This window comes from Zingiber officinale, chromosome 7B (assembly GCF_018446385.1).
Source record: "Zingiber officinale cultivar Zhangliang chromosome 7B, Zo_v1.1, whole genome shotgun sequence".
Taxonomy (NCBI): domain Eukaryota; kingdom Viridiplantae; phylum Streptophyta; class Magnoliopsida; order Zingiberales; family Zingiberaceae; genus Zingiber; species Zingiber officinale.
Window position 1 is genome coordinate 25,917,934 of NC_055999.1, and position 26,827 is coordinate 25,944,760.

A 26,827-nucleotide genomic window follows, 5' to 3' on the forward strand; every position below is an offset into this window, starting at 1 on the left:
TCTATATGTTATCACTCTTGCTTGTTTCTGTATGCTCACAATGCTGGTAATTAGAGTTCTGTCATCTGTGGCTGCTCAGAGGTGGTCAAATAGAAGCGGGAAGACGTCAGGTGAGCCGTTCAGAAGAGGGAGGAGCGGCGGAGCCTTGGCTGAAGAAAAAGCCGGCGGCTGGCGGCGACTTGTACATGGCGGTGGCTGGCTGCTGTTGCACTGAAGAGAGTAGAAATGAGGGCCGCAACATTCCTGTGATTGGCGGAGAGGGGCGGTGCGGGTGATGCCCCCTCGTGAGAGGCGGTGGCCGCACGCGAGGTTGGGTCGTCCGCCCTGTCGCGATGGTTGCCGGCGGCAGCTTATTCGAGTTTCCCATTCCGATGTCGGATGTGGTGTTTTGAAGGTAAGAATACTCTATTATACTTTGCGGGTTACTTTTTGGGTTTTGTGTGGTTGCGATTCTCGCTCCTTTCTCGGAATGACGTGTAGCGTTCTCCTTCACATTCTGATCTTTCGTGTTCTTGTTTTACTTCCCTTCCCTTCTTGACATTAAGAATCATAAAGGCGGAAGCTTTTCGACATTTGTCTAGCAGAGACGATCATGGCGGAATCTCCGAGCTTGATAGCCTACAAAGTTGTGTTTTGTGCATTGGGATGTTTCATGTTGGCTACCCTCGTCTACACTACGGTGACTGATGGTTCGCCTTTTCGAGTCGAGCTCTTGACACCGTAAGTTATCTTGGGACCTCTATTGTTTAGAGATGTTTCTTGGAGGTACTAGTGGTATTTCTGAAGTATGATGTGAATGATACAGGGAATTCTTTATCGGTCTTTGTAGAAGTATGAACGTTGGATGCTCTATCTTTTACTAACCGATGGAAAACTTTTGAATCTGACTAAATCCACTCATCGCCAGAGGACTGGAACTACCAGCACTGCTTAGTCTGTATGAGCGATAAGAAGATTTGAAACCTGAGTGGATATTAAGGATCTTGTGTTGAATTGATGTGATTGAGTCACTAACATTGTGAAGTGTAATGTTGGCATACATGATGATTTGGAAAACATATTTTTGACTTTGAGTGGATCTGTTTGGGTGAGTGATTGAGGCGGAGAAATAAGATTGAGGATACAACAATAAACCAAGCCTTATCCCACTAGATTGGGAGAGAAATAAGATCGAGGATGTTTGAGAATAAATGAACTAGCTAGAAGTTTACTAAATTGGCTGGTAGGAGTTTAGGCGATCTCTGATTGGTGGTTCTATGGAAAGTTTTGTGAGTCAGTTAAGTTATAAATCAAGAATAGGAATGTTCTAATTTTTTTGGAGTGATTCACACAACCAAGATAACAGTTTGATTGCAATTTTTCATGTTAATTAATTTGGATTAGCATGATTATTAATTAGTCACCCCCAAATAGTTGCGACCAGCATGGCTTGGTGATGATTGGAAATGAAGCTTTCTCTCCGTCTTAACAACTACATACAAAGCTACTTACTTGATAATAATTGTAGTAGACATTTCCATGGAGTGCAAAAAATTTCACCTGAAACTTAGTGGTTTACTTATTTATGAAGTATATATAGTTATTCTAATGGCTGATAGTTTGACCAATAATTTAGTGGTTTACTTATGAAATCTATATAGTTATTCTAAGTGCTGACCGTTTGACCAATAAGTTAGTGGTTTACTTGCTTATGAAGTCCATATGAGTTATTGAGTGAAAATAATTTCACCAGTAATTTAGTGGTGTAATGAAATGCATATGATTTATTCTTAGAACCTACTTTTGATCTGGTATCAAGCACCGCTAGTATTTTGTTATTTCACCAATAAACTTGACATGTGCTTCTTTCTCTGGCTTTAGGTGGATGATTGCAACTTTGATAGACTTCTATGTCAATGTTGTTGCTATAGCAGTAAGTACAATAACTTGAAGATCTAGATTATATTAGTTCACTGTTTTTCCTCCTAATTGCAAAGCATCCCTTTCCATTTAAATTTGGGTTGTCTACCCTTTTGTTTCTTGGCCTATCATTTGTTGGTGATTCATGATTTTAAATTTTCTTAGCAGAAATATTCTTAGCAAAGCATACCACGATTTGAATTGATGCTGATCTAGTCCATTGTTGTTTTTTGAGTTGGAAGTTAGACTTGTTTCTAAATCTAGAGTCTAAACTTTTTGATACTTAAGACTCTTCGTTTACCATGTCCGGACTTTTGTTGATACCAACAGTTGGACACCAACACTCCAGGGTATCCTCAATATTCCTATTGGTCATGTGTAAAAATTTTAAAAATAGCTGTGCTAGTCATATTTTTTTCATCCAAACCATAATAACATAGACCCCAAGGTGTAGAAAGTTGCATAGTATTAAGGACAAGATGAATTACACATATTGGTTAAATATAATATTATTTGCAAACTAACATTCAAAAGATATTTCTGGTGCTAAAAACTTAGGGAAAGCTGTGATTCCAAGTCCTTATTTATAGGTGTTAGCCAAACTACCAAATTTGAAAATCAAATGTGAAAAATCAAATGCATATGTTGGCCATGGTTGTACTTGCTGCATTCTTGAACTCTTGCATAAAAATTGAGAACATAAGCATACCATAGTTTATGTTTTTTATTATAGTGTTTTTTTTATTATTATCAGGATAGTGCTCTTCCCTATTTATTTATCTTCTTGGCCTTTTTGGATAATTATTATGCAACGTTCCTATCATTGCAATGGGCTTTTTGATCTTCATGATACTATCAGTCTCCCATATCAGAACATTTTAATAATAGTCTACATTGCTCAAACATGGGTGTGGCATATGATCTGCTCCAATTTGGGCTATGTTAATACAAGTGATCTGTATCAAAATAAATTATATGGTTCACAACCAAAATATTATAACGGAATACTTCTACATTTTATTGTTATTTTCTTGTCTTCCAATTGTTTCTCTTATTTCCACCTTTGGATTGTTTTTCTGCTGCTGGTGCTGCCATTCTTTGTTTTGTCTGCACAAATGTTGGTTGGGCATATACAAATAGAAAATGGAAGTTTGACAGGGCATATCAGTCTATTCTACCTTGTGTTTGGTCCATACATTTCAGTGACAAAGGAAGAATAGTTAGAGCATCATAGAGCTTGCTACTTGAAATATCTTCTCTGTATCATCTTGGAATAGACATAGTCTCAAAGTGGCATGATAAGTATTCAATTCAGTACAACTGATAAATATAGTATTGATACTCTTAGTCTACTGTCGCATCAAGTGGTCCTGATGACTTGTCTTCAAGAAATAGTGTCCTAATGCAAATTATTTTGAATTAGGTCAATGGCAGTATATGCATTCATCCCTATCATGCAGAAAGAATTTTTTTAAAACTAGAATAACTTCTAAAATTAGATTATATCATTTATGAAATTTATTGATTACACATTTTAGTACTTAACCATGTTCACACATTAATTACCTAATTGTTTGTTTATTTGGGCTTAATTCCTTCCCCTTCCCTCTTTCGTCTTCCTGCCTATTCATCTGCCCAAGTAAATAGGTAAGACTGCTAGTAAGAGATTAAAATTACAATGGTATCTAATTTAAATTTTTGATGCCTCTGTTATCAGCAACAGTATATCATTAAATTCAAGGCTGTTCACTTTTGCATTATTGTTGCCACCTTAATGTCATGTCAGGTTTGGGTTGTCTACAAAGAATCAACTTGGATAAAAGCACTTATGTGGGTGGTTCTTTTAGTATGTTTTGGCAGGTACTATAGTAATGGAATTACTATTAAGTTCTAGAGTGAAATTAGTACATCTTATCTATTTGATTTTTAGCATATCTTTTAAATCATATCCTTACTATCGTAATGGAATATTCTGTTCCTGTGTTTTGATATTGATATATGATTTTCTCTTGAGGACATTCAAGGCAATTATTTGCGTGAGAAAATTTCACTGGGCACTTTCTTTTTCATTATGAAGTGTATAATTTAGGCTTTTCCATGTTATTATTCCTAAAGTTAATGGTGGATGTGAGGAGTAGGAGATCAAGGATAATCTTAATTAACATAATCAAAGAGATCAAAATGATCAAGTAATCTAGGTATTACAAATGATACGGGCTTTCATATAGCTCAACGATGTTCATTTTTCCGATCCAATTGTTGGATATAAATCTTGTTTTGTTCTAGACTAAGTGATGGCCTCATGCTTAATCGTGCCGATATGATGTTTATGTTCTTCATTTTCTCTATCATTATTATTATTATTATTTTACTATAGAATCAAACTGTGTCAAAATGCACCAAATATGCATATTCTTTTTCGTTAAGACTATTGGACTTAGCGAAGTATGCTTATGGTCATTTATGTCTTGTCTTTCCCGTAAGGGTGTTGACCACAAAGCCTACCTTGAATTTTATACTATTTTTTCTCAAGATTCTTGATTTGGAACGTTGTAATTTAGATAGTCCTTTTTCCCTTTATATGATTATTCAAGCAACATTTTTGGTCCTGTGAGTATTTTGTAGCAAGTCAAATCTTCATGAGCTAACAGCTAGTCTTTTTTATTTGAATTCCAGTGTGGCTACTTGTGCTTATATTACCCTGAAGCTGTTCAATATTTCATCTCAAGATCCAAAAATTTCTCTGAGACAACTTTTGTTGAGGTATCACATTATTAACATTAATTTCACATACAAGTTCACAAAGATTCTCTAGTTGTGTCATCAACAGCATGCTTGTAACTCTAGATCAACATGAAGGTATTGCAAGAATTCATAATTGTGCTAAGATTTTTATTAGCACAAGTCACAAACAAATATCTGATTAGGGTGCTCCTGTATCAGGATTTCTACACCTTTAGACACTCAAGTTCCATCTTGCATGTAATTCCCTTGAAAATTTTTAGGCATGTATGCTTTCTTCATGACTATATCCCTGGGAATTGGATAAGGAAACTTTGGCCTTATGCTCAAAAGTGTATTTTTCTAGGTTTAATACACAAACAAGTACAAATGTTATTCACTCACTAGTAACAACATCCCACTAAAAATGATATATGTTTGTCAGGATGTTATGCCAAGAGAGGATGAATTAATATTAGTTGCCTTCCTATTCAGTGCCCCATCAATATTCTTTGTCAATCCTGTGTGGCCACATTGTGCTGATTTTGGATGATTGTGGTCTGCTTGGTGAACTTGTAGATGATGGATAAATCATTTATATTCAATTATAAGCCACTGGTTAATAAATGCATAACTACATAGTAGTCAAAGCCTTAAGGAGAATGTTAGGCTAGGTTTAGTATCTCAATTTCATATTTTTCTTATAGAAATAGTTCTTTGAAAAATATAAAAACTGTATTTGCTGAAATTGAAAGAAAAAAATGGTGAGAATTTTCATGAAATTGTTCCAGCGATTTAATTCCGTTTTATTTGTTTTAACTAATTTACTAAATGTATATGTTATCATTAATGACATCAAATTTGCTAATAATATTTATAATACTTTGAGTAGGAGATAGGTTTGATGAGAAACAAATCCACTTAGAGAAAATTAATTAAATCATAGAACATACAAACACAAGTGTCTCTAGAAGTAGGCAAAGGAAAAAATAAAACTTATGAAATTCAACTATTTACATTATCTCCTATCTGATCATAGCCTATGCATATTATTATCACAAAGATCATTTATTGTCGTCCACTAGGATGATTCACTAATATCAAACTATGGCAAGCCTAGTGTTTGAAATGTCATGTCGTGCCGCCCGAAACGAGAGGTATTTACCGTTCTGGTGCAGGAGTGAAACCGGCATGGCATGGGCATAAATTTCTCATGCATCATCCATGCGTCATCGCGATAGAATCGCGCATGAGAGTCGATTGTTGGAGGCCTCCACGCTTCCAAAAGTGTCACAGGACGCTTCTGGCTCCCCCTCGTAGGATCGGCGCTGTTATTATATTGTCACCGAGTGGGGTACCGGGAACTATACCCCCGGGGCATGACAGGCGCGCTTTGCATTGCTGTTACCGAAAAAGATTTAATTAATTCAAATAATTCTCAACTAAAGTGTGATATTTCGAATAGATTTTTATAAATCCTAATTAAATTATCCCAATAAAATATATAAAAAATATATTTAAAATTAAACAAAATTAATAAATTTTATTAATTGATATTATGAAAATTCTTTTTTTACTGTTTTAAATTTTATTTAAAAATTCTAATAAATCAGATTTATATTCTGATACTTTTTTTGTTATTGGTATTTTTTACTATTTAATTAATATTCTGATATATTTTTTACTATTTTAAATATATATTATTTAAATCAATAATTAATTAAATGAATAAATAGTTAATTTATATAATTATGATATATTAATTTTAATTCGAGTTATTGATAGATCAATTTTATTTAAAGAAAACTATATTTAATTATTTTTTATAACAATATTAAGTTGTTTAATAATTGAGAACTTATATAAAATCAATATGCGACTTATTTTTAAATTATATATAATAAACATATTTATCTAACAATTACTATATATAATAAAAAAAATACCAAAATTGTATCGGCACGACACGATATGATACTGAAACCGTACGTTCTGATCTAGGAGCGAAGCCTCAGCAAGCCATGCATGGTTTTTTATGTATTTACTATGTGCTGCCAAATTTATCTCCATGTAATGATGTTTGTATCAAATGCTTATTCATAAACGGAAATATATAATACTTATTTGACAATGTGTTTTTGCCCCGTATTGAAGGATCTCTAAATTTATTTAGAAGTAGTTAATGATAGAGGCTTGCACCTGTGAAAGTTTTGGAACCCATGCAAATAATAAAGTCTCATCTTAAAGGGGTGGTTTTGATGATTTTCAATCAAAACTATTTGTGAAACCTAAATTGCCTAATCTTTGAAAAGGTGTTTTTTTTATCCCACAATTACTAGTTCTATAGTCCAAATTGTGAATATAAATAATTATTCATCTGATTAACTTGTGAAGGAGTGTGACTAGCAGAGGATAGCAGTGCTAGCATGGATTATATGGGTAGATTGTTAGGAAACATAATCCGCCCTTACTTTACATGCTTATATATTTTCATTTCAGAAATGTTGTAAAATTCCAACAGAATTAGGATGGGAGAAGTCCTTGTTCACTATTGCATCATAGGCAGTTTAATTTTTTTTTTAGTTGACACTAGATATCCAAGCCTTTGGCTCGACTAATCCTGTGGGTGACCGGCCTGGCCCCACGGAAATTTTCGCCACCTGAATAAATCGGGGAAATGCACATGGCGGCCCATCCTAGCGGCCAGTGTTCTCGGATCCACTACCTAGGTTCAATTTTAAGCATAAGTATGGTGGTAACATAATGAACTAAAAGCAATGTTTTCTCTTGACACCTCGTTTCCCTTCATTGTTTTTTTCATACTTTTATATGATGTTATCTCTGATTGCTTTCAGGGAGGATCATGACTGTCATGCAAAATGCTCATCTATTATTCTTGGGAGAGTTGTTTTTAGCACCTTGGGTGTATTTGTGTTAGCAGTTGTTGTTTATACTGTAGCAACAGATGGACTTCCTTTTCGAATGGACTTGTTGACACCGTGAGTATTATTATCTTTTGCTTAATTTAAATTTGATTAGCATTTTATTATGGTCAAGAAAATTTGTATACTTTCAAGAAGGATATGTTATTACATGCAAATGCAATGCTGGAGAGTATCTCTCTTTGATCTTTACAGGTTAAATTCATTTCTAAGATTATGAAACATAGGAAGGATGAACTTGATTGTCCCTTTCTCCCTTTGCCTTGTCTAGATTCTCCGCCATATTATGTATACTCATGAAATTCTCAAAACTTAGAAGTAAGTATTAATAAATTAAAATAAATAAGTTGGTTTCTACATTTTCCCAATATATTTCCCGGATAGACCAGGGATATTTTGTTTAAATAATTGACACAAACAAGGATGACACTAAAAATTCAACATTTAACTTTTGATAAACTAGGTAAAGTTGTTGTCGTGTGACCCAGAGGTCACGGATTCAAGTCTTGGAAATAGCATCTTGCAAAGCAGGATAAGGCTGCGTACAATATACCCTTCCCTAGGACCCCGCCTTGGCGGGAGCTTCATGCACTGAACTGCCCTTTTCTAGTCGAGTCATATTAATCCTTAGATAAAGTGTTGGTTGGCTTTTCTTATGTTTTCGCATAAAACTAAGAGACTTAGCCGAGTGTTAACTTTTAAACTGATATTCATCTTAAAATGTGCACAGGTGGATGGCTGCTACCTTAATTGACTTCTACATTAATGTCCTTGTTATATCAGTAAGTATGCCATCTATGAATTTTCATGGTATTTGTACCAATCAGTTTGCATTTGGATGGAGCTATCTATGCTTAAAGTTTTCATCCATGATTCAGATTTTTCATTGTTGATCTTTGGGACCATTTCTAGATCCATTATAGGGGAGTTTATCATGGTCATAAGATAATTCATCTCTTGAAGTTATTACTTTGACCTGCCTCGCAATACACTGATTATTTTTGCTTTATTTTCTTGGTTCATAGTTGTACAATATAGTTGGCCACATGATCCTTGGGTACTGATTGTGCTAATGAAAATTTTCAAAGCTTCTTAGTATGTTGGTTGTGGTTGTTTCTTCAACTCATTCATAGGATTCAGTCAAATTGGATGGTGGTAGCAATGCCCTGTTCTCCTAGTTGAATTGATTTGACATGCCTACTCAAAGAGTCATAAATAAGAGCTTACTGATTCTTTACTCCAACCACCTGCAACAACTACATTGTTCTATATTTGATAGTCATGCTTCTCTGATTTAGATTGCATAATGAGCAAGAGAGACACGTCTAAATAGCTCTTTGTCTAATATGTTTGGAAAGATCTAACTCTATTAGTATATCACATTATTCGTGAGCATGTGTTAATCAAATAGTACATGGAGCTTTCTTGTTGGTTTAAATCGAATAACCAAAACTGATCTAAGTTTTTGTACAGGTATGGGTTGTTCATAAGGAGCCAACATGGATATCTGCATTTATTTGGATTTGCTTATTGATTTGCTTTGGCAGGTAACTTATATGGTACAAAAGAAGCATATATTACGTTTCCATTGCTTGATTTCTTGGAATAAACACCAGAACTTACAATCCTACTGCCTAAACCACATCAAGGTGTTGCCAGGGACCTAAGGGTCGAAAGAAACATAGAAAGTTGATTCATTGCATGTTCAGCTCTAGAGCAGCTTTAAGATTTGTTGAACTTGATCGGATTTGTGTTGCTCATTTTCTACATGTATTCCATCTAAATTTACTTTTTTCACGGAATATACCTATAGGAGGTGATCATTTCGGTATCAATCCATAGCGACTCCATGATGGACCTTCATTCTTTTTTTTATTGATATGCAAGGGATTCCGATGCACGGTTTGCAATACCATTCCATGCAGGACTATTGGCATGCTGAATAGCCAAAATAAATTGTCCAAATAATGCCTAAAATTGTTGTATGGTTGCATCTTTATTTGCAGAGTCTACAATCACAGTTCTTATTTAAAATTGTCGTCTTCAATTTTTTTTTTTGTACACATGAAATATGTAAGATGGAATGGATTGGAGATCATAATTTTTTTTTAACTAGACAACTTAATTTGGAGTGAAGACGTGAGTGCTAGAGAGAGACCAAAGGAAACTTTCTGCTTTTAGATTTTCAGTGTCAGGGCAAGGAATTCACTTCCCAAATGACTGTATTTGCAAGTATTTTAGTTCTCAACATGCATCACTAATATCGATTATTGTCTCCAGCATCACAACGTGTGCTTATATCGCCATTCAACTTTTTCGGCTCTCCTTGCAAGAACCAATGTACAAGGTTTTATCTGACACTCAAGCCAAACTTGGAAGTACATCATCCTCAAAGTAATGTTCAAATGCCTCTAGGTAGGTTACTTAAATTGTTTTTCTTCATTTAAATTTGTGATTTGCTGATAAAACTGCTTGGCGCCATCTTCGGCTATATCTATCTACATCTTTACAGGTACAAAGAATAGCCACATCTTACTGGATTCCACCATTTCAGGTGCTGTTGCAAAACTGTAAACATATTCTTGCATAATTAAGGTTCTCTGTGCATACTAAATCTCGTGTTTAACATTTATCTTCTTTTCATTAAATATGAGATCATAAGCTGTAGTAGCATTCATCATCCTGTATTGATCAATGTTTCGATAAAAACTTCAAGGATAACTTCTCTATGGCTGCATAATCCTTTGTATATGTATGTGCACTTTTTACTCACTGCTGTTATGAGAGCAATATGAATCGAACTATTAGTTCAGTGCCAAAAGCCTTGACTATTTTTTTAATAAACATAGTCAATAAATTCATAGTAGTCGAGTCAGATGATTCATGAATCGTCTCATAAGATATGTTATAATTCACATGTAAAATGATATAGGTTTTACATATGAATGGGGAATGAAGAGAATCATGCCGGACTTAGCTTCATTTGAAAGTCAACTATGTGGTATCACAAAGTTGACAATACTTAAGGTGTACTTTGACATGCTGTTAGATCGATATGTAGAATGAGGATAATGTTGGAATAGACGGCGACTAACCCGGCCATGTGGTATCAAAGTCACCTTTTAATGTCAAGAAAAACTTCTATTATTCATGTCAATTCAATTGTTAATTAATTTTGTACCATCATTGATGTAAGATACTATACTATAATACTATTAAAATAATTCATAAAACGAATCCTGACTCAACAAGAGGAAATAGTGCACTTTGACATATCTTCTGAGGCACCCCACAAAATCATCTACCTTATACAATATTTTGTTTTCTTGTATAAGTATCAAATTTTCCACCTACAAATAACCTGCTTAATGTGCGAGTCTGATCATCTCTTATTTTCAAACTCTCCATGTTAGCTGGAATTAGCTCGACTTCTTAGAGAAGTTTCTATTGTATTTTTGTTTCAGTGTTGTTCAGAAGTATTCAATTCTCTGCATACACAATTCCTCCATTGTGTGAATGCAGCAAATTACTACAACTTACAGTATCAATCTGGATCTATCATCGTCAAAGAGTTAGACTTTAGCAGGAAAATATTGAAGCATAAGAATATTAGAGTGGTTGTGTTTTGACTCAATCTAGTTTCTCCTATTTCCACCTCATTATGTTGACCTAAGTTAGATGATTGTGTACTTTATTTGTTAAAAAACACAAATGACAGTTGACTTCCTTGATGTTGATAGTTGAAAACATTTCAACTTTTTAGGTGCCACCATTCATTAAAATACTGTAGACCCTAGTGAAAATTAACTTCATTGTCCTGAGCCATCCTTTGTACTTGAAGCCATTTTTAAAAGCAATAATTAGGGTGGTCCAGCTCCTCTTGGGTGCTGTATCTAACAATGGTTAGATTTGACCTACTTCAATATGATAACTGCAAATTGGATGCTTTCTCCGAGTTTCAAGAAAGTTACTTAAGTTTTGAGATCTGAAATGGAGAGATTGTTAATTGCATTGGTTTCAAGAATTCATGTATCCTAGCAATGTTAGCTAACTCTATTATATCTGTTAAGATTCTTTGATCTCATCACTAGTTTTCATGTGTGTTTGCTTGTCGTTATAGGTTTCTCGCTCGAGCATAGAATCGGATCGCCCTTTGCCCCTGATAACAGATAAGGTTTAGGGTTACAAGCAACACAATATGAACAACTTGCCAATATATTTAACTCAGATAGTTCAACTATTTCAATGTTTTAGCTATTTGATGGTTACATGAGCTAAATCCACCATTACATTAATGCCCTATTCTTCGTATCCTACACGATAGCTAGTATTAGTTTGCGATTTACATCACGAACTATAGTTGACTAGATAAATAAAATAACTATATTTTCAGTGTCTTTTCTAGGGTTTAACTTGATCCAGTTGAGCCACCTTGATCTCATGTTCAGCATTAACTCTATATTAAATCTCATGGTGGCCTAATAAGAAAATGACAGTTTGATTACTGATTAATTACATATGATAATTAGGCAAGTTGAGTCTCGGTTAAGTGCCTTCAACTGCCAAAATCTCTTAACAAGAGTTGACTAGGCGCTACAACCGATTGAATGGCTCTCAGTATCTGAGGCAAGGGTGCGAATTAGGGAGTTAGATGAGTTTCTTCTCCATGAGATACATACTATTCTTGCAAGGCCAATGTCAAGTAATTTGTTGGTGCAATCAACTTTTGATCTAGGTTTGATCAGTTGAGTTAAGATTTTGATATTTAATCTAATGAGACATCAAGTAGGTCAAAATTGACCAGATACTTAACCGTCGATCAATCAATATGTTAAGTTGATTGAGCGAAAAGTCAAGTAAGTCAAAGTTGACTGGATACTTAACAAGATATGAAAAGTCCAAGTGGACCATAGTCGATCGGACATTTGGCGGTCGGAAGTCCAACATGGAGTTGGCATGAGACGGAAAGTCCAAGTGGGTCACAGTTAACCGAACACTTGGTGATCAAAAATCCAACAGGCAGTTGACAAGAGAAAAGTCTAAGTGGGTCACAATTAATCGGACACTTAACGGTCGGAAGTTCAACAAGGAGTTGGCATGAGGCGTGAAGTCTTAGTAGGTCAAAGTTGACCAGATGTCCCACAACAATGAAGTCCCGGCAAGTCAAAATTAATCGGATGTTAGGTAATGTGAAAGTTTTGATAGAGCAAATTTCTGAAGGCCATAATTTTTTACTCAGATATCAGAACGAGATGATTTTTAGTATGAAACAGAGTTTATTCATAGATCTATTATATTTGTTATTCAATATTAGTTGATAACAATGGCTTTAGAAATTGCATAGAAGTAAATTAATTCGGTTGTTTGTCTCAACATATGACATCAATCGACTTATGGTTGATATCAATCAACTGATGGCTTCAGAAATCGAACATAAATGAGTCAGATTCGTTTGAATTGATTCGACTGATGACATCAGTCGAATGATGGTTCACGTTAGTTGATTGATACCGATCAAAATTAAACAAAAGTGAGCCAGATTCACTTGTTTGATTTGACTTATTTGATCAGTCGAATGATGATTTACATCAGTCGATTGTGTAGGAATATATGCTAGAGGAGGGGTGAATAGAGTTCGTCAAAAATTGCGACTAAAAACAAGTTACACAGCGGAAATAAGGAGGAAAGGAAACAGAGAACCAAGTGCTAACACAAGTAGTTTTTCACTTAGTTCGGAGCCTTCAATGATTCTTACTCCAAGGTCCGCACTCGTCGAGTGTTTCGTTGGGCAATCACTATCAGTTCGTAAAAGTATTATAAAAGTTTAGTACAAGAACTAAAAATAACAAAGTTACTAACAAACAAAAAGGAAAATGAACTAGTCTCTCGTTCCTCGAACTTCGGAGCAGCCTTTTGGTATCGTCAGAGCCTTTTTGGAACAACACTTGAATATGAAAGTCGTAATAGTTGAGGTTCTGAAGCTACTGGTTAAAGACCCTTATATAGGTTCATTCCACGCGCTTGGAGCTCCTTCGAGCGCCTAGACCACGTCAGTCGACGTGGCTCGGCCAGTCTACACGCTCCAATCCAGCTCTTGGATGAGTTTTTCGGGTTCGGGTGCCTAGACCAACTCTGGGCCCCCGGACCGCCAGAGTGCCCGCGGCACTTGCCCGGACCAGCTCCAGGCGCCCAGATTCCTTTCGAGTGCCCAAACTCCTCTTTTTCCAGCCTTCTTCCCTGCAAAAAAGAGTTAGTTATGGGCAGTAAAAATAAATATATCCTGCAAAATAAAGTTAGCCCAATTTAGTAAAATAGTAGTAATTAGATCCTGTCTCCTTGAGACCAAGATCTAGTCAAGGTCTTAACTTAGGTTTCCCAAATGGACCTAAACTGGACTGACACCTACAACTCCCTCAATCGGGAACGCCCCCTCACTGGATCTCTCCTCCAATTGTTTATCTCCACTTACCAACTGCAATCGCTTGACTTGTCTTTGACCCACCAAGTCTTCTGGTCAGTTGTCAAATCCGCAAATCTAATTGGACTTCGGTCGATTGTTAGGTCTCGCAGACCCAACCAAATTTCTCATCAGATATCGAGCCTCGTTGACCTATCTGACTTCCCACTAGCTATCGGGTCCCACAGACCTAGCTAGATTTCAACTTGGTGTTAGGTCCTTCAGACCAATCAACTCCTGCACACTTAGTAAAGCAATTAGATCACAAAATATTCTAACTTTAAACCCCTTGTCATTCATCAAAACATAAGTTAGATCATTAGTGCAAATTGTACCAATAGACTAATGTTCAAATTATCAACAAAATCAGATAAATTTTAGAAAGGTTCAGTGGACGTTCAATGGCAAGAATATGTTGAAAACATATTAATGGATTGATGGGTAAAATCAGTCAACTGATAGGCGAAAATTAATCCCGACCTAAAGGCTTTAAAAGAGAGGTTTCAAGGAGTTTTTCATGGTCAGTTCTTGGAGATTTTGGAGCGAAATATTGTTGTATTTCCGGACCAACAAAAGATAATTTTAAATAAAAAGAAAGCATTCAAAGTAAGATTCATACAAAGTTGTTTATACTCATTGTATTTACTTTCATTTCTTATTTTCTTGTTGTATTCTTGTAAAAACAATTTATAAGATGCTTTTTCATCTCCAGAAGGTGTCTAAAAAGGAGATTGTTATAGTGGAGAAAGATCACTAGGAGTAGACTTTAAACCTTAAGAAGTGGATACCAAGTAAAATCTCAGGGTTATGCATGTTGCATCGATTTTGATTCAAATTTCTGCTACACATTTAAACGAAGAGCACAAGATTATGACAAAGTGATTGAAGCTATTCACTTCTCCATCTTTTAGCTCGCACGGGTCCTAATACGACTCTCCTTGTGTACGTAAGATTTGAGTCAAGCAATGTAGGCTCAATATATTGAAATGAGCATAGAAAAGGACATGTCCGGTCTAACAATATTGGTGAGGAGTAAGATTTGAGACACGACACACTATCATCGGTTGGTGTAGAGAGTTGGCCTGATATTTTCACATACATAGAGATATATATATATGTCGATTCATCGTCTTCTTCTTCTCTTTCAAATTTATGCCGCTTCTATGATCTTAAAACAATGCAAAATATTAAGCAGGAGTGGTCCAATTGATCACGCATCCATTTGACCACCTAACCCTAACCACCATGTGCACTCTGACTTTGTTGAGTATGTTAATTCATTCAAATCACCTCCTCTTATTTATTAACTCCTTAATTTCCTCACTGCTCAGCCTCCATTTCATTATTCACACTTTGAGAAGTTTAGTTAAAGTTTGAATCCAATTTGCATACATAATGCAATCACATTTAAATTTTATATATGCGATGAATATAGAGTATTATCTTTGAACATGTACATTAAGATTAGAGCCGGCCCTAGTGTAGTCAAGGTAGGACCGACACATAGGACCCCACCTCTCGCGGGCTCAATTTTTTTTTAAAGTAATTTGTTTTATATTTTTTAAAATATAAAGCTAAAAAACAACCCGTGGTTATTTAGTAAAAAAAATAAATTAAAAAGGAGTTAATTATAAATTATTATAAACTTCTTTTAAAAGTTTCGAAAAGAGAAAAAAAATACACCCAAAGCAGGCTTTATCTTCCTTTGAACTTTTCCTTATTTATATCTCCTTATATCCTAATCTTTCATCTTCCAATTTTACTCATCCTCAAATTCTTCGTCTATGTTAACAACCATCGTCGCCATCTTCCCAATTTCAACATTGTAATTTTTAGCATCATTGTCATCGCATCATCATGTTGCCGCTCTCCCACTATCGCCCATGAGCACTACACAGTAGTATACACACTTAAACCCTTCGATGCTTTAATTTAGATGGAGTTTTCTTGCTTGATGCCGGTTGATTTAGCTTCTGATAAAATGAAAAATAATTGAGCTTACTCAAAATTTTACTTTATCCTTTTTTTTATTCTAGTAAAATTCCAATAACTATTTAAGTTTCTCGTTGCTCCAACTATCACAATAACAGTTCAACAATTCTTCCTTGATCACAATTATTCTCATGGTCTGGGTTTCCTCGTGAGTATCTCTGGTCATCTTGACCTGCTCTGGGTCTCCCCGCAAACATCCACACCTGGTCACTTTAACCTACTCCAGGTCTCTCCGCGAGCATTCGGTCACCCTGACCTGCTTCAGGCCTCCCCGCGAGTATCCGGTCACCCTAACCAATTTCGGGGCTTTCCCACAAGCATCCGGTCATCCTGACCTATTTCGAGTCTCCCTCAACTTCGTTCAAGGGCGTCCCACATGACATCTGATCTGGACCATGGCTCTGATACTATTTGTTGTGCCCAAAAGATGTCTACAATGACAGGATATTGTCCACTTTGGACCTAGGGACTCTCCCCAAAATGTCTCATACTAATGGAGATATCATACATTCTTTTAACCCATGATTTTTAGTAAATCTTTTCAATATGGAATTTTGATTGAACTCCAATAATAATACAATGATAAAACACGCAGAAAAACTATGCGTCTATGTAACTGAGAATATGTTTTTTAACAGTAATAAAATAAAGTTTTAGAAGTAAATTGTATAATTAAAATAATCATCTTACTCTAATAATCAACTCTCAATTGATTTAATGAAACATAAAATTAAGTTATGTTAATATTCTTTTTTTTTTTTCTTTTAACACCAAAAGTAATTTAAGACTCAATAATTTTAATTTCTTATTCTTCTTAAATCATATATGCATAATTTAATTTTTACTATCGGCATCGTTTCTTCTCATCGTCTCAATCATTATTAGTTCTTCATCATTCTTTCCTCCCTTCTCCGTCTCTAATTTTTACTACAGTTTTCTCTTTCTTACCTTTTTTATATCACAAAACATCAATCCATCTGTCTCAATTTTTTTTGTATATCGACACAACTGCATCAATTTATCTGTATCTCATTATTTTTAAGAAAAAATTATATTTGCATCTATCCATGCATCTATGTATTTCATCGAGATGATATAAGATATTCTCATTATATAGTTAAAGGTATGATTAATAATCTAATTTTTACTTTATTTTCGGATTAAAATTTTTATAGAATAAATCATAATAATATTATTTAATTACTTGATATTAAATATTTATTTTATATAATTTATAGATATTCATGTATTATATATTACGTGTACGTGATGTCTAATATGAATTAAAATTTTGCTTAGAACTCAACTTGACATTTAAATTCTGTCAAATTGCACCATATAGTCAATGCCGCAATTGAGATGTTGCATGTAAACAATATTTTTATTAATTAAAAAAAAAAGAATCATAATTGTGGGTTCATTTTAAAAAATAGTCTTCAATAATAAGCCACAATAAAAATGAATCTTAAGCCTTAATTTCTCAGAGATCCTGCACTAATTAACCCTAATTAAGACTGCATCTGAATTAGCGGTGACTTCCTTGGACGTCGTTTGGTGGTCCACGGCGCCGATAGTTGACCTCCGACGCCGGTGGGCCATCGCCGCCAGCCTTGCAAGGCCACCGGCCATGACCCACCACCGCCGTTTGACCCCAAACATTTGATTAAACCACGTGCATGAGATCAAACCACTGTTCCGTTGATTTGGCCGTGTGCTGATGAAGAGGTCGTCTTCACCCTAGCAACATCCGCGTCACAGACGTTGAAAAACTTTTATCTTTCGGGGTTGTTGACGTTAATATTCATTTGCGTGAGTTTTTGGATAATTGAAGTTGTCTTGGATCCGTCTTCTTTAAATGAGAGCCGGAAGGGAAAGTTTCAGACACAAATTTAGAAGGTTGCGTTAATGGAGGTGGTGCTGAAAGGAGGACCTTCTTCACTTAAAGAGGAGCTAGGAATCAACACTGTGGATCGTGAGGACGAAGGTGCGGAGATGGGAAAGGTTTGACTAGCTTAGCTTCTTCTCTTAATTCCCTTCCTTATTCCATGAATTCATTCAACTGATTAATTTCTCTTCTTCTTCTTCTTCTTCTTCTTCTTCTTCCATACGAGTTTCTTTGTTTCTTTTTTTCTTTTAATGATTTAAGTTTCATGCAAGCTGGTTTAAGAACTACTAATTTGTTTGGTTAGTTCTTGTTTACTTAATTGGATATGTGTATATATAATTAATGATTTAGTATCCCAAAGTCTTTCAATTTTCATTTGCACACAACTCCCAAGAATATTAATTAAGTAACCGATCTATAATATATCATAATCATTTGTTTTTTTTCATTAATTAATTTTGTTGAGGATGAACAAAATTTCAAATCCTTTTCTTATTTATCCAACTATTTTCTTTGTTTTGATTCATTAACTACCACAACTTTAATTTGTTGAATTTCTCAATATAAGCACAAGATCGAAATTCGTTGAAGGTGTGGCTGAATTTAGTTGAGTTTATATCATTTAGGTCAACACAACTTAATTGCTCATGTTGATCACTATCTATTTTGTTTTGATTTTCATGTACAGGAGGAGCAGCTGCGATCTACAAAAGCAGAAATGGGCCAAGTGAAACAAGAGAATGAAAAGTTGAAGTCGATCTTAGCGCAAATGGTAAGCAGCTACCAATTGCTGCATAAGAACTACTCTAATTACGTGGAACAAGGGAAACCTAAGCCACCTACCGTAGAAGGTAAAGTTGAAGAAGAAGAGGAACATGATCTAGTTTCACTGAGGCTGGGGACGAGTAGTTCCACTGCTGGGCAAAAGAAACCTGAAGAGATCATCATCAACAACAACAACAACAATAATAACAACAGCAAAGATCACGACGATAGTGCTAGTGAGAAAGAAAAGGAAACAGATCTAACTCTCGGTCTCGACTTCAAGATCGATGGCCTTAATAATCCTAGCCCCGAGAACAGCTTCGAAGAGTCGACAAAGGCACCCAAAGACAGTCCCAAGAACAGTAGCGAGGAAGACGAATTAGCTTCTCAACAGCCTCAAGTGAAGAAAGCTCGTGTCTCAGTAAGAGCACGATGTGACACACCTACGGTATGTTAATTAATTTATTCCCATTTTACATATGATTTTAAGGGGGGTTTTATATATTTGGTGTTGTGTTAATTGGAATATATATATATATATATAGATGAATGATGGATGCCAATGGAGGAAGTACGGACAAAAGATTTCCAAAGGAAATCCATGTCCACGGGCATATTATCGCTGCACAGTGGCACCGGCATGCCCAGTGAGAAAGCAGGTGCAAAGATGTGCACAGGACAAATCGATATTGATAACTACGTACGAAGGCAGTCACAATCATCCTCTACCGATGGCAGCCACCGCCATGGCCTCCACCACTGCGGCGGCGGCGAGCATGCTCATTGCCGGGGCTTCAACCTCCTCAGCCACCAACAACACCAGTACCGCCGGCCTCGATTTTGGTCCTTTAATTAGGAACGTTCACAATTCAGCTGGTTCCTTTAGAGAATCTTATCTTCCCGTTCCTTCCTCCATGTCTTCTACTCCTTCTTATCCCACCATCACCTTGGATTTGACGGCGCAGCGTTCAAATTCTACTTTCCCGCTCAACCAATTCAACCGATTCCCGAGGTATGTATATGCATGAATATTCCTTTAAATTTAGTGAATTATACTCAATGTGGTCTGACTCTTTCTCAGGATCGATCTGTATTAACGGAAGTTTCGTGCACCTGATGATGTGTTTATAATTTTTTTGGTTCCATGTAGGTACTCCTCTCCAAGCTTCAACTTCTCATCCTCACAATCTTCCACCTTGAGTTCGACTTCATTAGCTTGGAGCAATGGATTCTCGGGTTATAGGTCATCTCAACCGCTCGTCAAGAGCCCCTTTAATCTTGGAAGGCAACCCTCCTCCATCCAAGACTCTTTGTATCACCACATCTTGCAAAAGGCCATGAGCCTAAATCCGAACTCGAACTCGAACTCGAACCCGATGAAGCAGGATAATCTGTTATTGACCGACACCATAGTGAAGGCGATCACCGTTGACCCCTCGTTCCAGTCGGCAATTGCGGCCCTTGTATCATCGCACGTCGGCGGCAATAATGGTACTGCTGGAACCGGGAGAGATCAAGGTGGGCTCGGATCCAATGATTGTGGATCGAGCTTGAGTTAGCAATTGAGTCAGTAGAATGAAAATATTGTCCTGAAATTGTATCTTATAGACTCGAGGCTTCTCGATCACAATTGGAGATAAATTAAGAGATTTTGTACGGAGGGATCGGAGCTAGCTAGGAACAATTTTAGGACAATATCTTCATTAATTATCTGTATTTTGTGGACAAGTTTTTGTGAGGAGTAGACCAAATCTTCACAAAAACAGCACGATTTAACTTTCAAAATTGAAACAGTAGAAATTAACTTGCAGGGAGTTGATAAAGAAACAAACACAAATACAGAAGCAAAATTGTCGTGCAGTAGTAGTCCATCATCGATCCAAGCTGTCGAATCAAGTAATGAGCCTAGCTAAACACAGGCCTTGTGACCTGAGGTTCATGCTAAACTCCGACTCATCGTCAGCCTTAATTAACAAGGCCGGCCGCGGACGCAATCGAGCGCGCCGGAATAGCGGGTGAGCCTGGTCACGAAGGTGCCGGGCTTAGCCTTGATGAGATCTCTCTCGTCGATTGAGTTGGTGTTGGGATCCACTCCTGATGGCACAAACACTGCTCCGTTCATCAACAGGTCACCTTCTGATCTCCAGTTCCAGTCCTTCCATATGTTCTCCGGAGAATACTCTCTCTTTGTCACCTGCAACAACGTAACATTCAATATAATTCTCTTAGCTCATTTCTTATGATTCATCAGGGATAACGTAGCGTTGAGCTTGGGATACGTCGTACCTCCTTGGCGAAAATGTTGGGTGGAGCAATGAATCGATTGCCCTGGCTCAGAATGGTAGGGTTCTTGCTGCCGCCAATGGCGTACATCAACCAGTGCGTGTAGTCGTTGTTCACGACGTGCACGAAACCCCATCGACACCTGTAGATGATTAATTAGGATCGATCCTATAAACTTGAATTAAACTCAAAAGTGAATCTAATGTGTAGTAGTGTCGGTGCATGCCTTGGCATTCTCTGAACGAGTCCTCTCCCGTAGTGGTTGAAGGCGACGGTGATCTGCATGATCGCATCCCCAGAGTAGCTATCGCTGGCCCCGAACAGCATCACCTAATTAATGAATATTAATTAATTTAATTAAGATCAGTCAATTATATATATTAAATTATCAAGGAGATCTAGTTTTAATTAAATTATACATCGTTGTGCTGGGTGAAGTGGGAGTTGGAGATGGTGATGGCGGTGGATCCCATGATGGCGTCGATGAGGCCGTCGCCGCAGTTGGCCATGGAGACGTGGTCGATCCAGATGTTGCTGGAGCCGAAGATGGAGATGCCGTCGCCGTCGCTGCGTGTGCGGAAGCCGTAGTGCGTCTCCGAGTCGCGGATCATGCCGCCGTCGCCGGGGACGATGTCGTGGATGTGGAGGTTGGTGATGATCACGTTGTGGATGAACTGGAGCATCATGCTGGCGCCGCCGACGATCCGGACATTGTAGCCGCGACCGTCGATGGTCTTGTTGCTGTTCACGATCAGCTCCTCGTTGAGCCGGATGATCATGTCGCTGGCGAAGACGATCCACAGCGGACGGTCCTGGATCACGCCCCACCGCAGCGTCCCCTTCTTCGGGTTCACCATGTCGTCGTCGGCCGGGTTCGTGACGATGTAGAACCGCCCGTCCAACCCGCCGGTCGTGTGCCGCCCGAACCCCTTCGCGCACTTGGCCATTAGCTTCCGGTTCTTGCTCCAGTCGCTGCGGCACCGCCAGCAACGGTCGATCGGGTTCGTCGCCACGCATGGCTCATTCCTACTGTTCATCCTCTTCCCGCGCAATCCTCTTCTCGTGTTGTTCGCCGTGTCATCCTCCATGTCGATCGATTCCCTGAAAAATATTATTTGTGATATTAGAAAACGTAATTTATTGTCCAATTTTTTTTTTTTAAAAAAAAAACTTACACCATGAATAAAGAAATTCTTACTGTACAAATTTGTATAAATAATACGTACGTGTGGACTTCAGCATTGAAGTGGCTGGTGACTGAGTCCGGGTCAGGGTTGTAGGAGGCTCGATTTTTAACTTCGGCTAATTCAGCCTTCTTCTTCCAGTATTCATCGAATTGGCCAATGTGGGCGGCGGCGAACGTAACAAAGAAGGTTAAGAAAAGAAGAGAGGAGAAGAGAAACCTGGGCTTTGAATCCATGGTAAAAAAAAGTTTTCTTGTTCTTGGAATTTTTATTTTCTTTGAAAAATGGTAGGATATATTTTTTTGATTTAATCAAATTAAACTTGTAGGAGCTACAAATGGAGCTCGAACAAGTGATAGAAATTATTTGACTAATGGGAACGAGACATTGATCTATATCTCTCGATCTAATATGAAGGGAGAGGAAATCTTTAGGAACGAGAGATATAGAAGGAAGGTCAAATAGATAATTGTTTCCCCTTTTTTCTTGGTGAAACCCGACGAGCTTTTTTAAGATTTCAACGTGTGGAAGGTGTTTAGGGTTTGACTTTTCTTTCACGCCTTAAAATTCGCAGAGCTCCTAACTTATTCAATGGTTCTTAGAAGAGGAGGAATTTAAAATATATATTGGATCTGACCTAGTTAAGCAATTAAATTGTGTGTATATCTTTTATAACAAAGTTGATATGATCTTATCTTCACTTGCTTTGAAGTTTGGAAATTAGATTGATTGATTAAGCTATTTATATTATTCCAATTTATCAAAAAGAAAATTATAAATCAAAAGAATGATCAATAATTTACTTACTTTTGAAAATGCCTCATCAAAATCTCACTTGCTGTTTGAAAGACTTACCATCTTATCTCCCAACCACTCAAGCTATTAAATGACCATATAAGTATAAAACAATCATGAAATATCATCTCTTCCATCCTATTTAGTGTATATAGTGGGTATTTACCCTAATAAGTGTTAGGGTCAATTATTAGTAGGTGTAAAATATATCATTAGGTACTTGACTTCTCACATACAAAGGACCGTTGTACTAGGAAAAAAATGATCCCATAATTTATCTATCTATATCTTAGCGTGGGGTCGACAATACTGTTCACTTGGAATGAACCATATCACCTTTTGCTCAAACAATGAAATATCATTTCTCCCGAGGTAATTGTACAGCGACAGGGTACTTTTTTAGTTTCTCCGACATCTAAGGATTAAATTTGAATCTCGGTTAAATAATGAATAAATTTTTCTTAATGATTAATTGATCTAAAAATATTGAGATGATGGATTCATTTCTATGTGCTGCGAGCACTTTCTGATTTACACTAGTGATCAATAAAAATTTTTATTGAATTAGGCTGGTTATCCTAGGATTAGTCGATGTAAGTTGGATACCTAGTACCAACTAAAATAAAATATAATTTCAGTAGTCTCCAGGGTTAGGGTGTAACAGTTAGACTCTCCTAAGATCTAAATCCCAACTCAACACACTGCAAAGATTTTTCTCTAATAGGATGATAAATTTAAGATAGTTGGCCGCTTAAATGGACATATGTGAACACTTTCTAATTTATCATGGTGATCAGTAAAAAATTTCTCTAGGATTGAATTGATCGCTTCTAGAATTAGTCGGTTCGAGAGTTAAATATTTAGATAAGAAAAAATGAAATATCATTTACACTTTAGAGACTAAAAATTTTATTTAGAGAGCTACTTGAATAGTCAAGGTCTCCTCTTCCCTCAATGACATCCTTAGAGTTAATTAATTTAGACTTAAGACAGATCGAACGGAATTAATCCGCGTGTTTAATTAAGATATCATGGACGGCGACGAAATCCTGTCCGCAGCACGTGTTGCGAGTCCATAGATACGCGTGTGTTCCCACGTTTGTCTGTTTGTCCATAGATACGCTGCATGCGGGACCACCTATGCGAGCTCGACACGCGTCTAGACAAGTGGGGTCACTCCTGTGGTGGAATCGTACCGGGGGCCCATTTGATTTGATGTTCCATGAACTAAGACCATGTGGCGAGACAGGTCTTGTCTGATGTGACGTCGACAAAAATTGTTAACCGTGATAACCAACCCAACCTACCCACGAGTATGCATGGAACACTTGCGTTTCATTGACCATGTAATTTTACTCTCAATTTTACCCTTTTTGCTTTCTTATTATTAAATAAATGATTTTTAAGGAAAACGTGCGATCAAACTGCAGTTTAAGATCCTTTACTATGAATCTGCCATGATAGATCTTCAAATTCTTTAAATGCATCTGATTAGAGAGGTAAAATAAAAAATAGATATGCTCCTTTGAGAAATTTAAAAGCTTATTAAAAAAATTATAATTTTAAATGTGCCCTTGGTCAATTACTGGGGAAAAAAAATCACCATAATTTTATTTGGGGGATTTTAGATGCTATGCCAATTCCCAGCATGTGAATTGAAAAGTAAAACACAAGAACTCCCCGAGAAGAGGAAGACAATCGGATTGTTCCCAAGTGTCAAAATCATCCTCTCCAAACAGTGAAGCAGCACTAGCCATGGCGACAAACGCCAAAACAAGACGACGGTGTCACTTTTGGATTAGCATCCAAGTTAGTGATCGGGATTCCTCAGCTGTGGTGCTGCCATGGAAAATGCCTTTTTCCTTGCTCTGCTTCACCCACCACCACCACTACCACCGTCTTAAAGTTGAGCAGAGGAATAATTAAAATACATTGAAAACTCGTAGTTTTTATTATCGGGATAACAAGGTTAATTTGATACAGTGGTGAATTCTGGGAATTGCAGCAGTTAAGGCCAAGACCAGAAGGCTTGGTCCTCCGCCTGTAACTCATAACTGCATGGATTGTGATCTGGCCTGAGGAAGCCATAGCCAAAAGTCTTATCCTTGTCGCCCGAATGGAGGGCATTCATGGTGTTGACAGAGTTGAAGTTCTCCTCCTCTTTCAAGAGAAGCTTGTTGGTGAGGAAAACCACCTCAGACTTGAGTTTCTCATTCTCCTTGGCCAGATTATCATGATCGACCTTGAGCGTGTCGTAGCTAGACTTGAGGGATTCATACTCCTTTTCGAGATGCTTGGTCTTCGATCGAGCACGTCGATTCTGGAACCATATGGCTACCTGTCTTGGTTCCAGGCCGAGGTCATTGGCCAGCTGCAGTTTCCTCTCTGGCTCCAGCTTGTTTTCCAGTTCAAAGTTCTTCTCGAGCAACCGCACTTGATCGATCGCCAGCCGCCTCTTTTTACCCAATTTTGGAGTGAACTCGTCCGAATCAGTTTCGTATATGTCAAATTTGATATATCTTCCTTGTGTCTCATCGGATCTCATCATCAACTGTGAACCTGAAGTGTAGTATCGTTCTGCAGTTGGAAAAAAAAAACAATACATTAATCATCATTTGACCAGAGAATTTGAATGATGAAGATAGAATTGAAAGAGAATGCCCAAATATTCTTTTGGAAAGTTTAATATCAGGCAAGAAGTTAAAGGATATAAATGCCAAAGAATCAATCAAGCAATTGCCCTTGAGACACGAGCAATAGTAACATTCGATTTGTCTTCTCAAGTGTAACATATCCTGGCTTTTTAATGTTTGAGGATGATGGATCTAACGAAACTCACTGAACTCGAACAGCAACATGATGGAATCCTTTGAGCAATTGATGAAACTAGAGCTTTAGTTTATGTTAAAGAACAGGAAAATTGAATGAAGGTGGAAATTAAGTAATTACCATTGCATCCACCAGCAAGAAGTGCCTTATGATCTCCATTTTCATACGTCCTTCCATGCTCAAACAAAACTGGCATGCTACCACTGCTATCAATTCTTCTTCCAGCCATCTCTATGATCAGTAGATCTAGAGGACCCGAATTCTCTCTGCCACGCGCTCTTCTCTAATCGACCTTATGACGGAAGAAGTTGGTGATCATCATCATCATAACTGAGCCTTGAGATGGGCTCTGAGATATAGGGTTGCTCCACCACATCTTCTTGTGTCCCCCAGATGGAAAGCAAAGGACCAAAGCAGAGCAAAAAGATGAGGAGGATAAGAAGAAAAAAAAAAAGAGTTTGGATGAGCACAAGAGGGATGATAAAATGATTTGCTATAGTTTCTGGGGCTCTCAGGGTGCTAAATAAGGAGCCCAATGAGATAAAGAAGTATGTCAAACAAATATATTAATAGTAACTAAGGGAGGAGAGAAACAGAGGTGTTTTCTTGTGGAGTATGTGATGCTATCTTGTGAAAAGGCTACTGCCTTGAATTGGTTTTATTGGGAGTTTACATCTTCACCATCAGTGAATGCAGACACTGGCTTTGCATTCTCTCTTAGGACCACAAGTCTTGAGATAAAATTAAGAGTGGGAGGAACTCTGAAACGGTACATGATTGGAGATGAGACTTCACAGTTATTTCTGGACTGGTAAAAGATGTCAGCAATGTAAAAAAGGTGGATATGAATGAGGTAAGATCTGTGAATTAGAAGTTAGGATGGAATAAAGATGAAACATGAGACTAGATGACTCAAACTAAAGCACAAAAAATTGAAAGTGAAGTGAATGGTCCATGGCGTTTGCTTGTAAGCAGGCTCAATTCAAAAAGGAGATTGTGAGTTTTGGGGACATTTATGCATGTTGCACGAAGTGACGAAGACCCACTACCATGAACCAAACTATTATAAAAGGAT

General features: G+C 37.0%; 4 protein-coding genes across 5 annotated transcripts; 2 read left to right on the forward strand and 2 right to left on the reverse strand.

Moving 5' to 3' along the window:
• Nucleotides 1-534: 534 nt before the first annotated feature.
• LOC122005589 lies at nt 535-10,334 on the forward strand. Of its 2 annotated transcripts, none has more exons than XM_042560681.1 (9): nt 535-720; nt 1,861-1,912; nt 3,686-3,759; nt 4,576-4,662; nt 7,476-7,619; nt 8,293-8,344; nt 9,036-9,109; nt 9,843-9,956; nt 10,075-10,334. In XM_042560681.1, exons 1-9 carry the CDS (start codon nt 593-595, stop codon nt 10,085-10,087), a joined length of 738 nt encoding a protein of 245 aa, XP_042416615.1. In that variant the 5' UTR covers nt 535-592; the 3' UTR covers nt 10,088-10,334. The 2 variants fall into 2 exon arrangements, with proteins under 2 accessions (XP_042416615.1, XP_042416616.1); XM_042560682.1 differs by having other exon boundaries at nt 536-720; nt 9,843-9,977.
• Nucleotides 10,335-17,858: 7,524 nt separating this feature from the next.
• On the forward strand, nt 17,859-20,448 carry LOC122003656 (probable WRKY transcription factor 72). The gene is made up of 4 exons (XM_042558738.1): nt 17,859-18,012; nt 18,585-19,109; nt 19,207-19,673; nt 19,812-20,448. Exons 1-4 carry the CDS (start codon nt 17,917-17,919, stop codon nt 20,218-20,220), a joined length of 1,497 nt encoding a protein of 498 aa, XP_042414672.1. The 5' UTR covers nt 17,859-17,916; the 3' UTR covers nt 20,221-20,448.
• Nucleotides 20,449-20,630: 182 nt separating this feature from the next.
• On the reverse strand, nt 20,631-22,364 carry LOC122004267 (pectate lyase-like). The gene is made up of 5 exons (XM_042559182.1): nt 22,165-22,364; nt 21,364-22,018; nt 21,171-21,274; nt 20,948-21,086; nt 20,631-20,855 (listed from the first exon to the last, which is right to left on the reverse strand). The coding sequence occupies exons 1-5, from the start codon at nt 22,362-22,364 to the stop codon at nt 20,631-20,633; spliced, it is 1,323 nt and encodes a 440-aa protein (XP_042415116.1).
• Nucleotides 22,365-24,851: 2,487 nt separating this feature from the next.
• LOC122005591 (homeobox-leucine zipper protein HAT5-like) lies at nt 24,852-26,472 on the reverse strand. The gene is made up of 2 exons (XM_042560683.1): nt 25,873-26,472; nt 24,852-25,500 (listed from the first exon to the last, which is right to left on the reverse strand). The coding sequence occupies exons 1-2, from the start codon at nt 25,979-25,981 to the stop codon at nt 24,932-24,934; spliced, it is 678 nt and encodes a 225-aa protein (XP_042416617.1). The 5' UTR covers nt 25,982-26,472; the 3' UTR covers nt 24,852-24,931.
• Between the last annotated feature and the right edge of the window lie 355 nt (nt 26,473-26,827).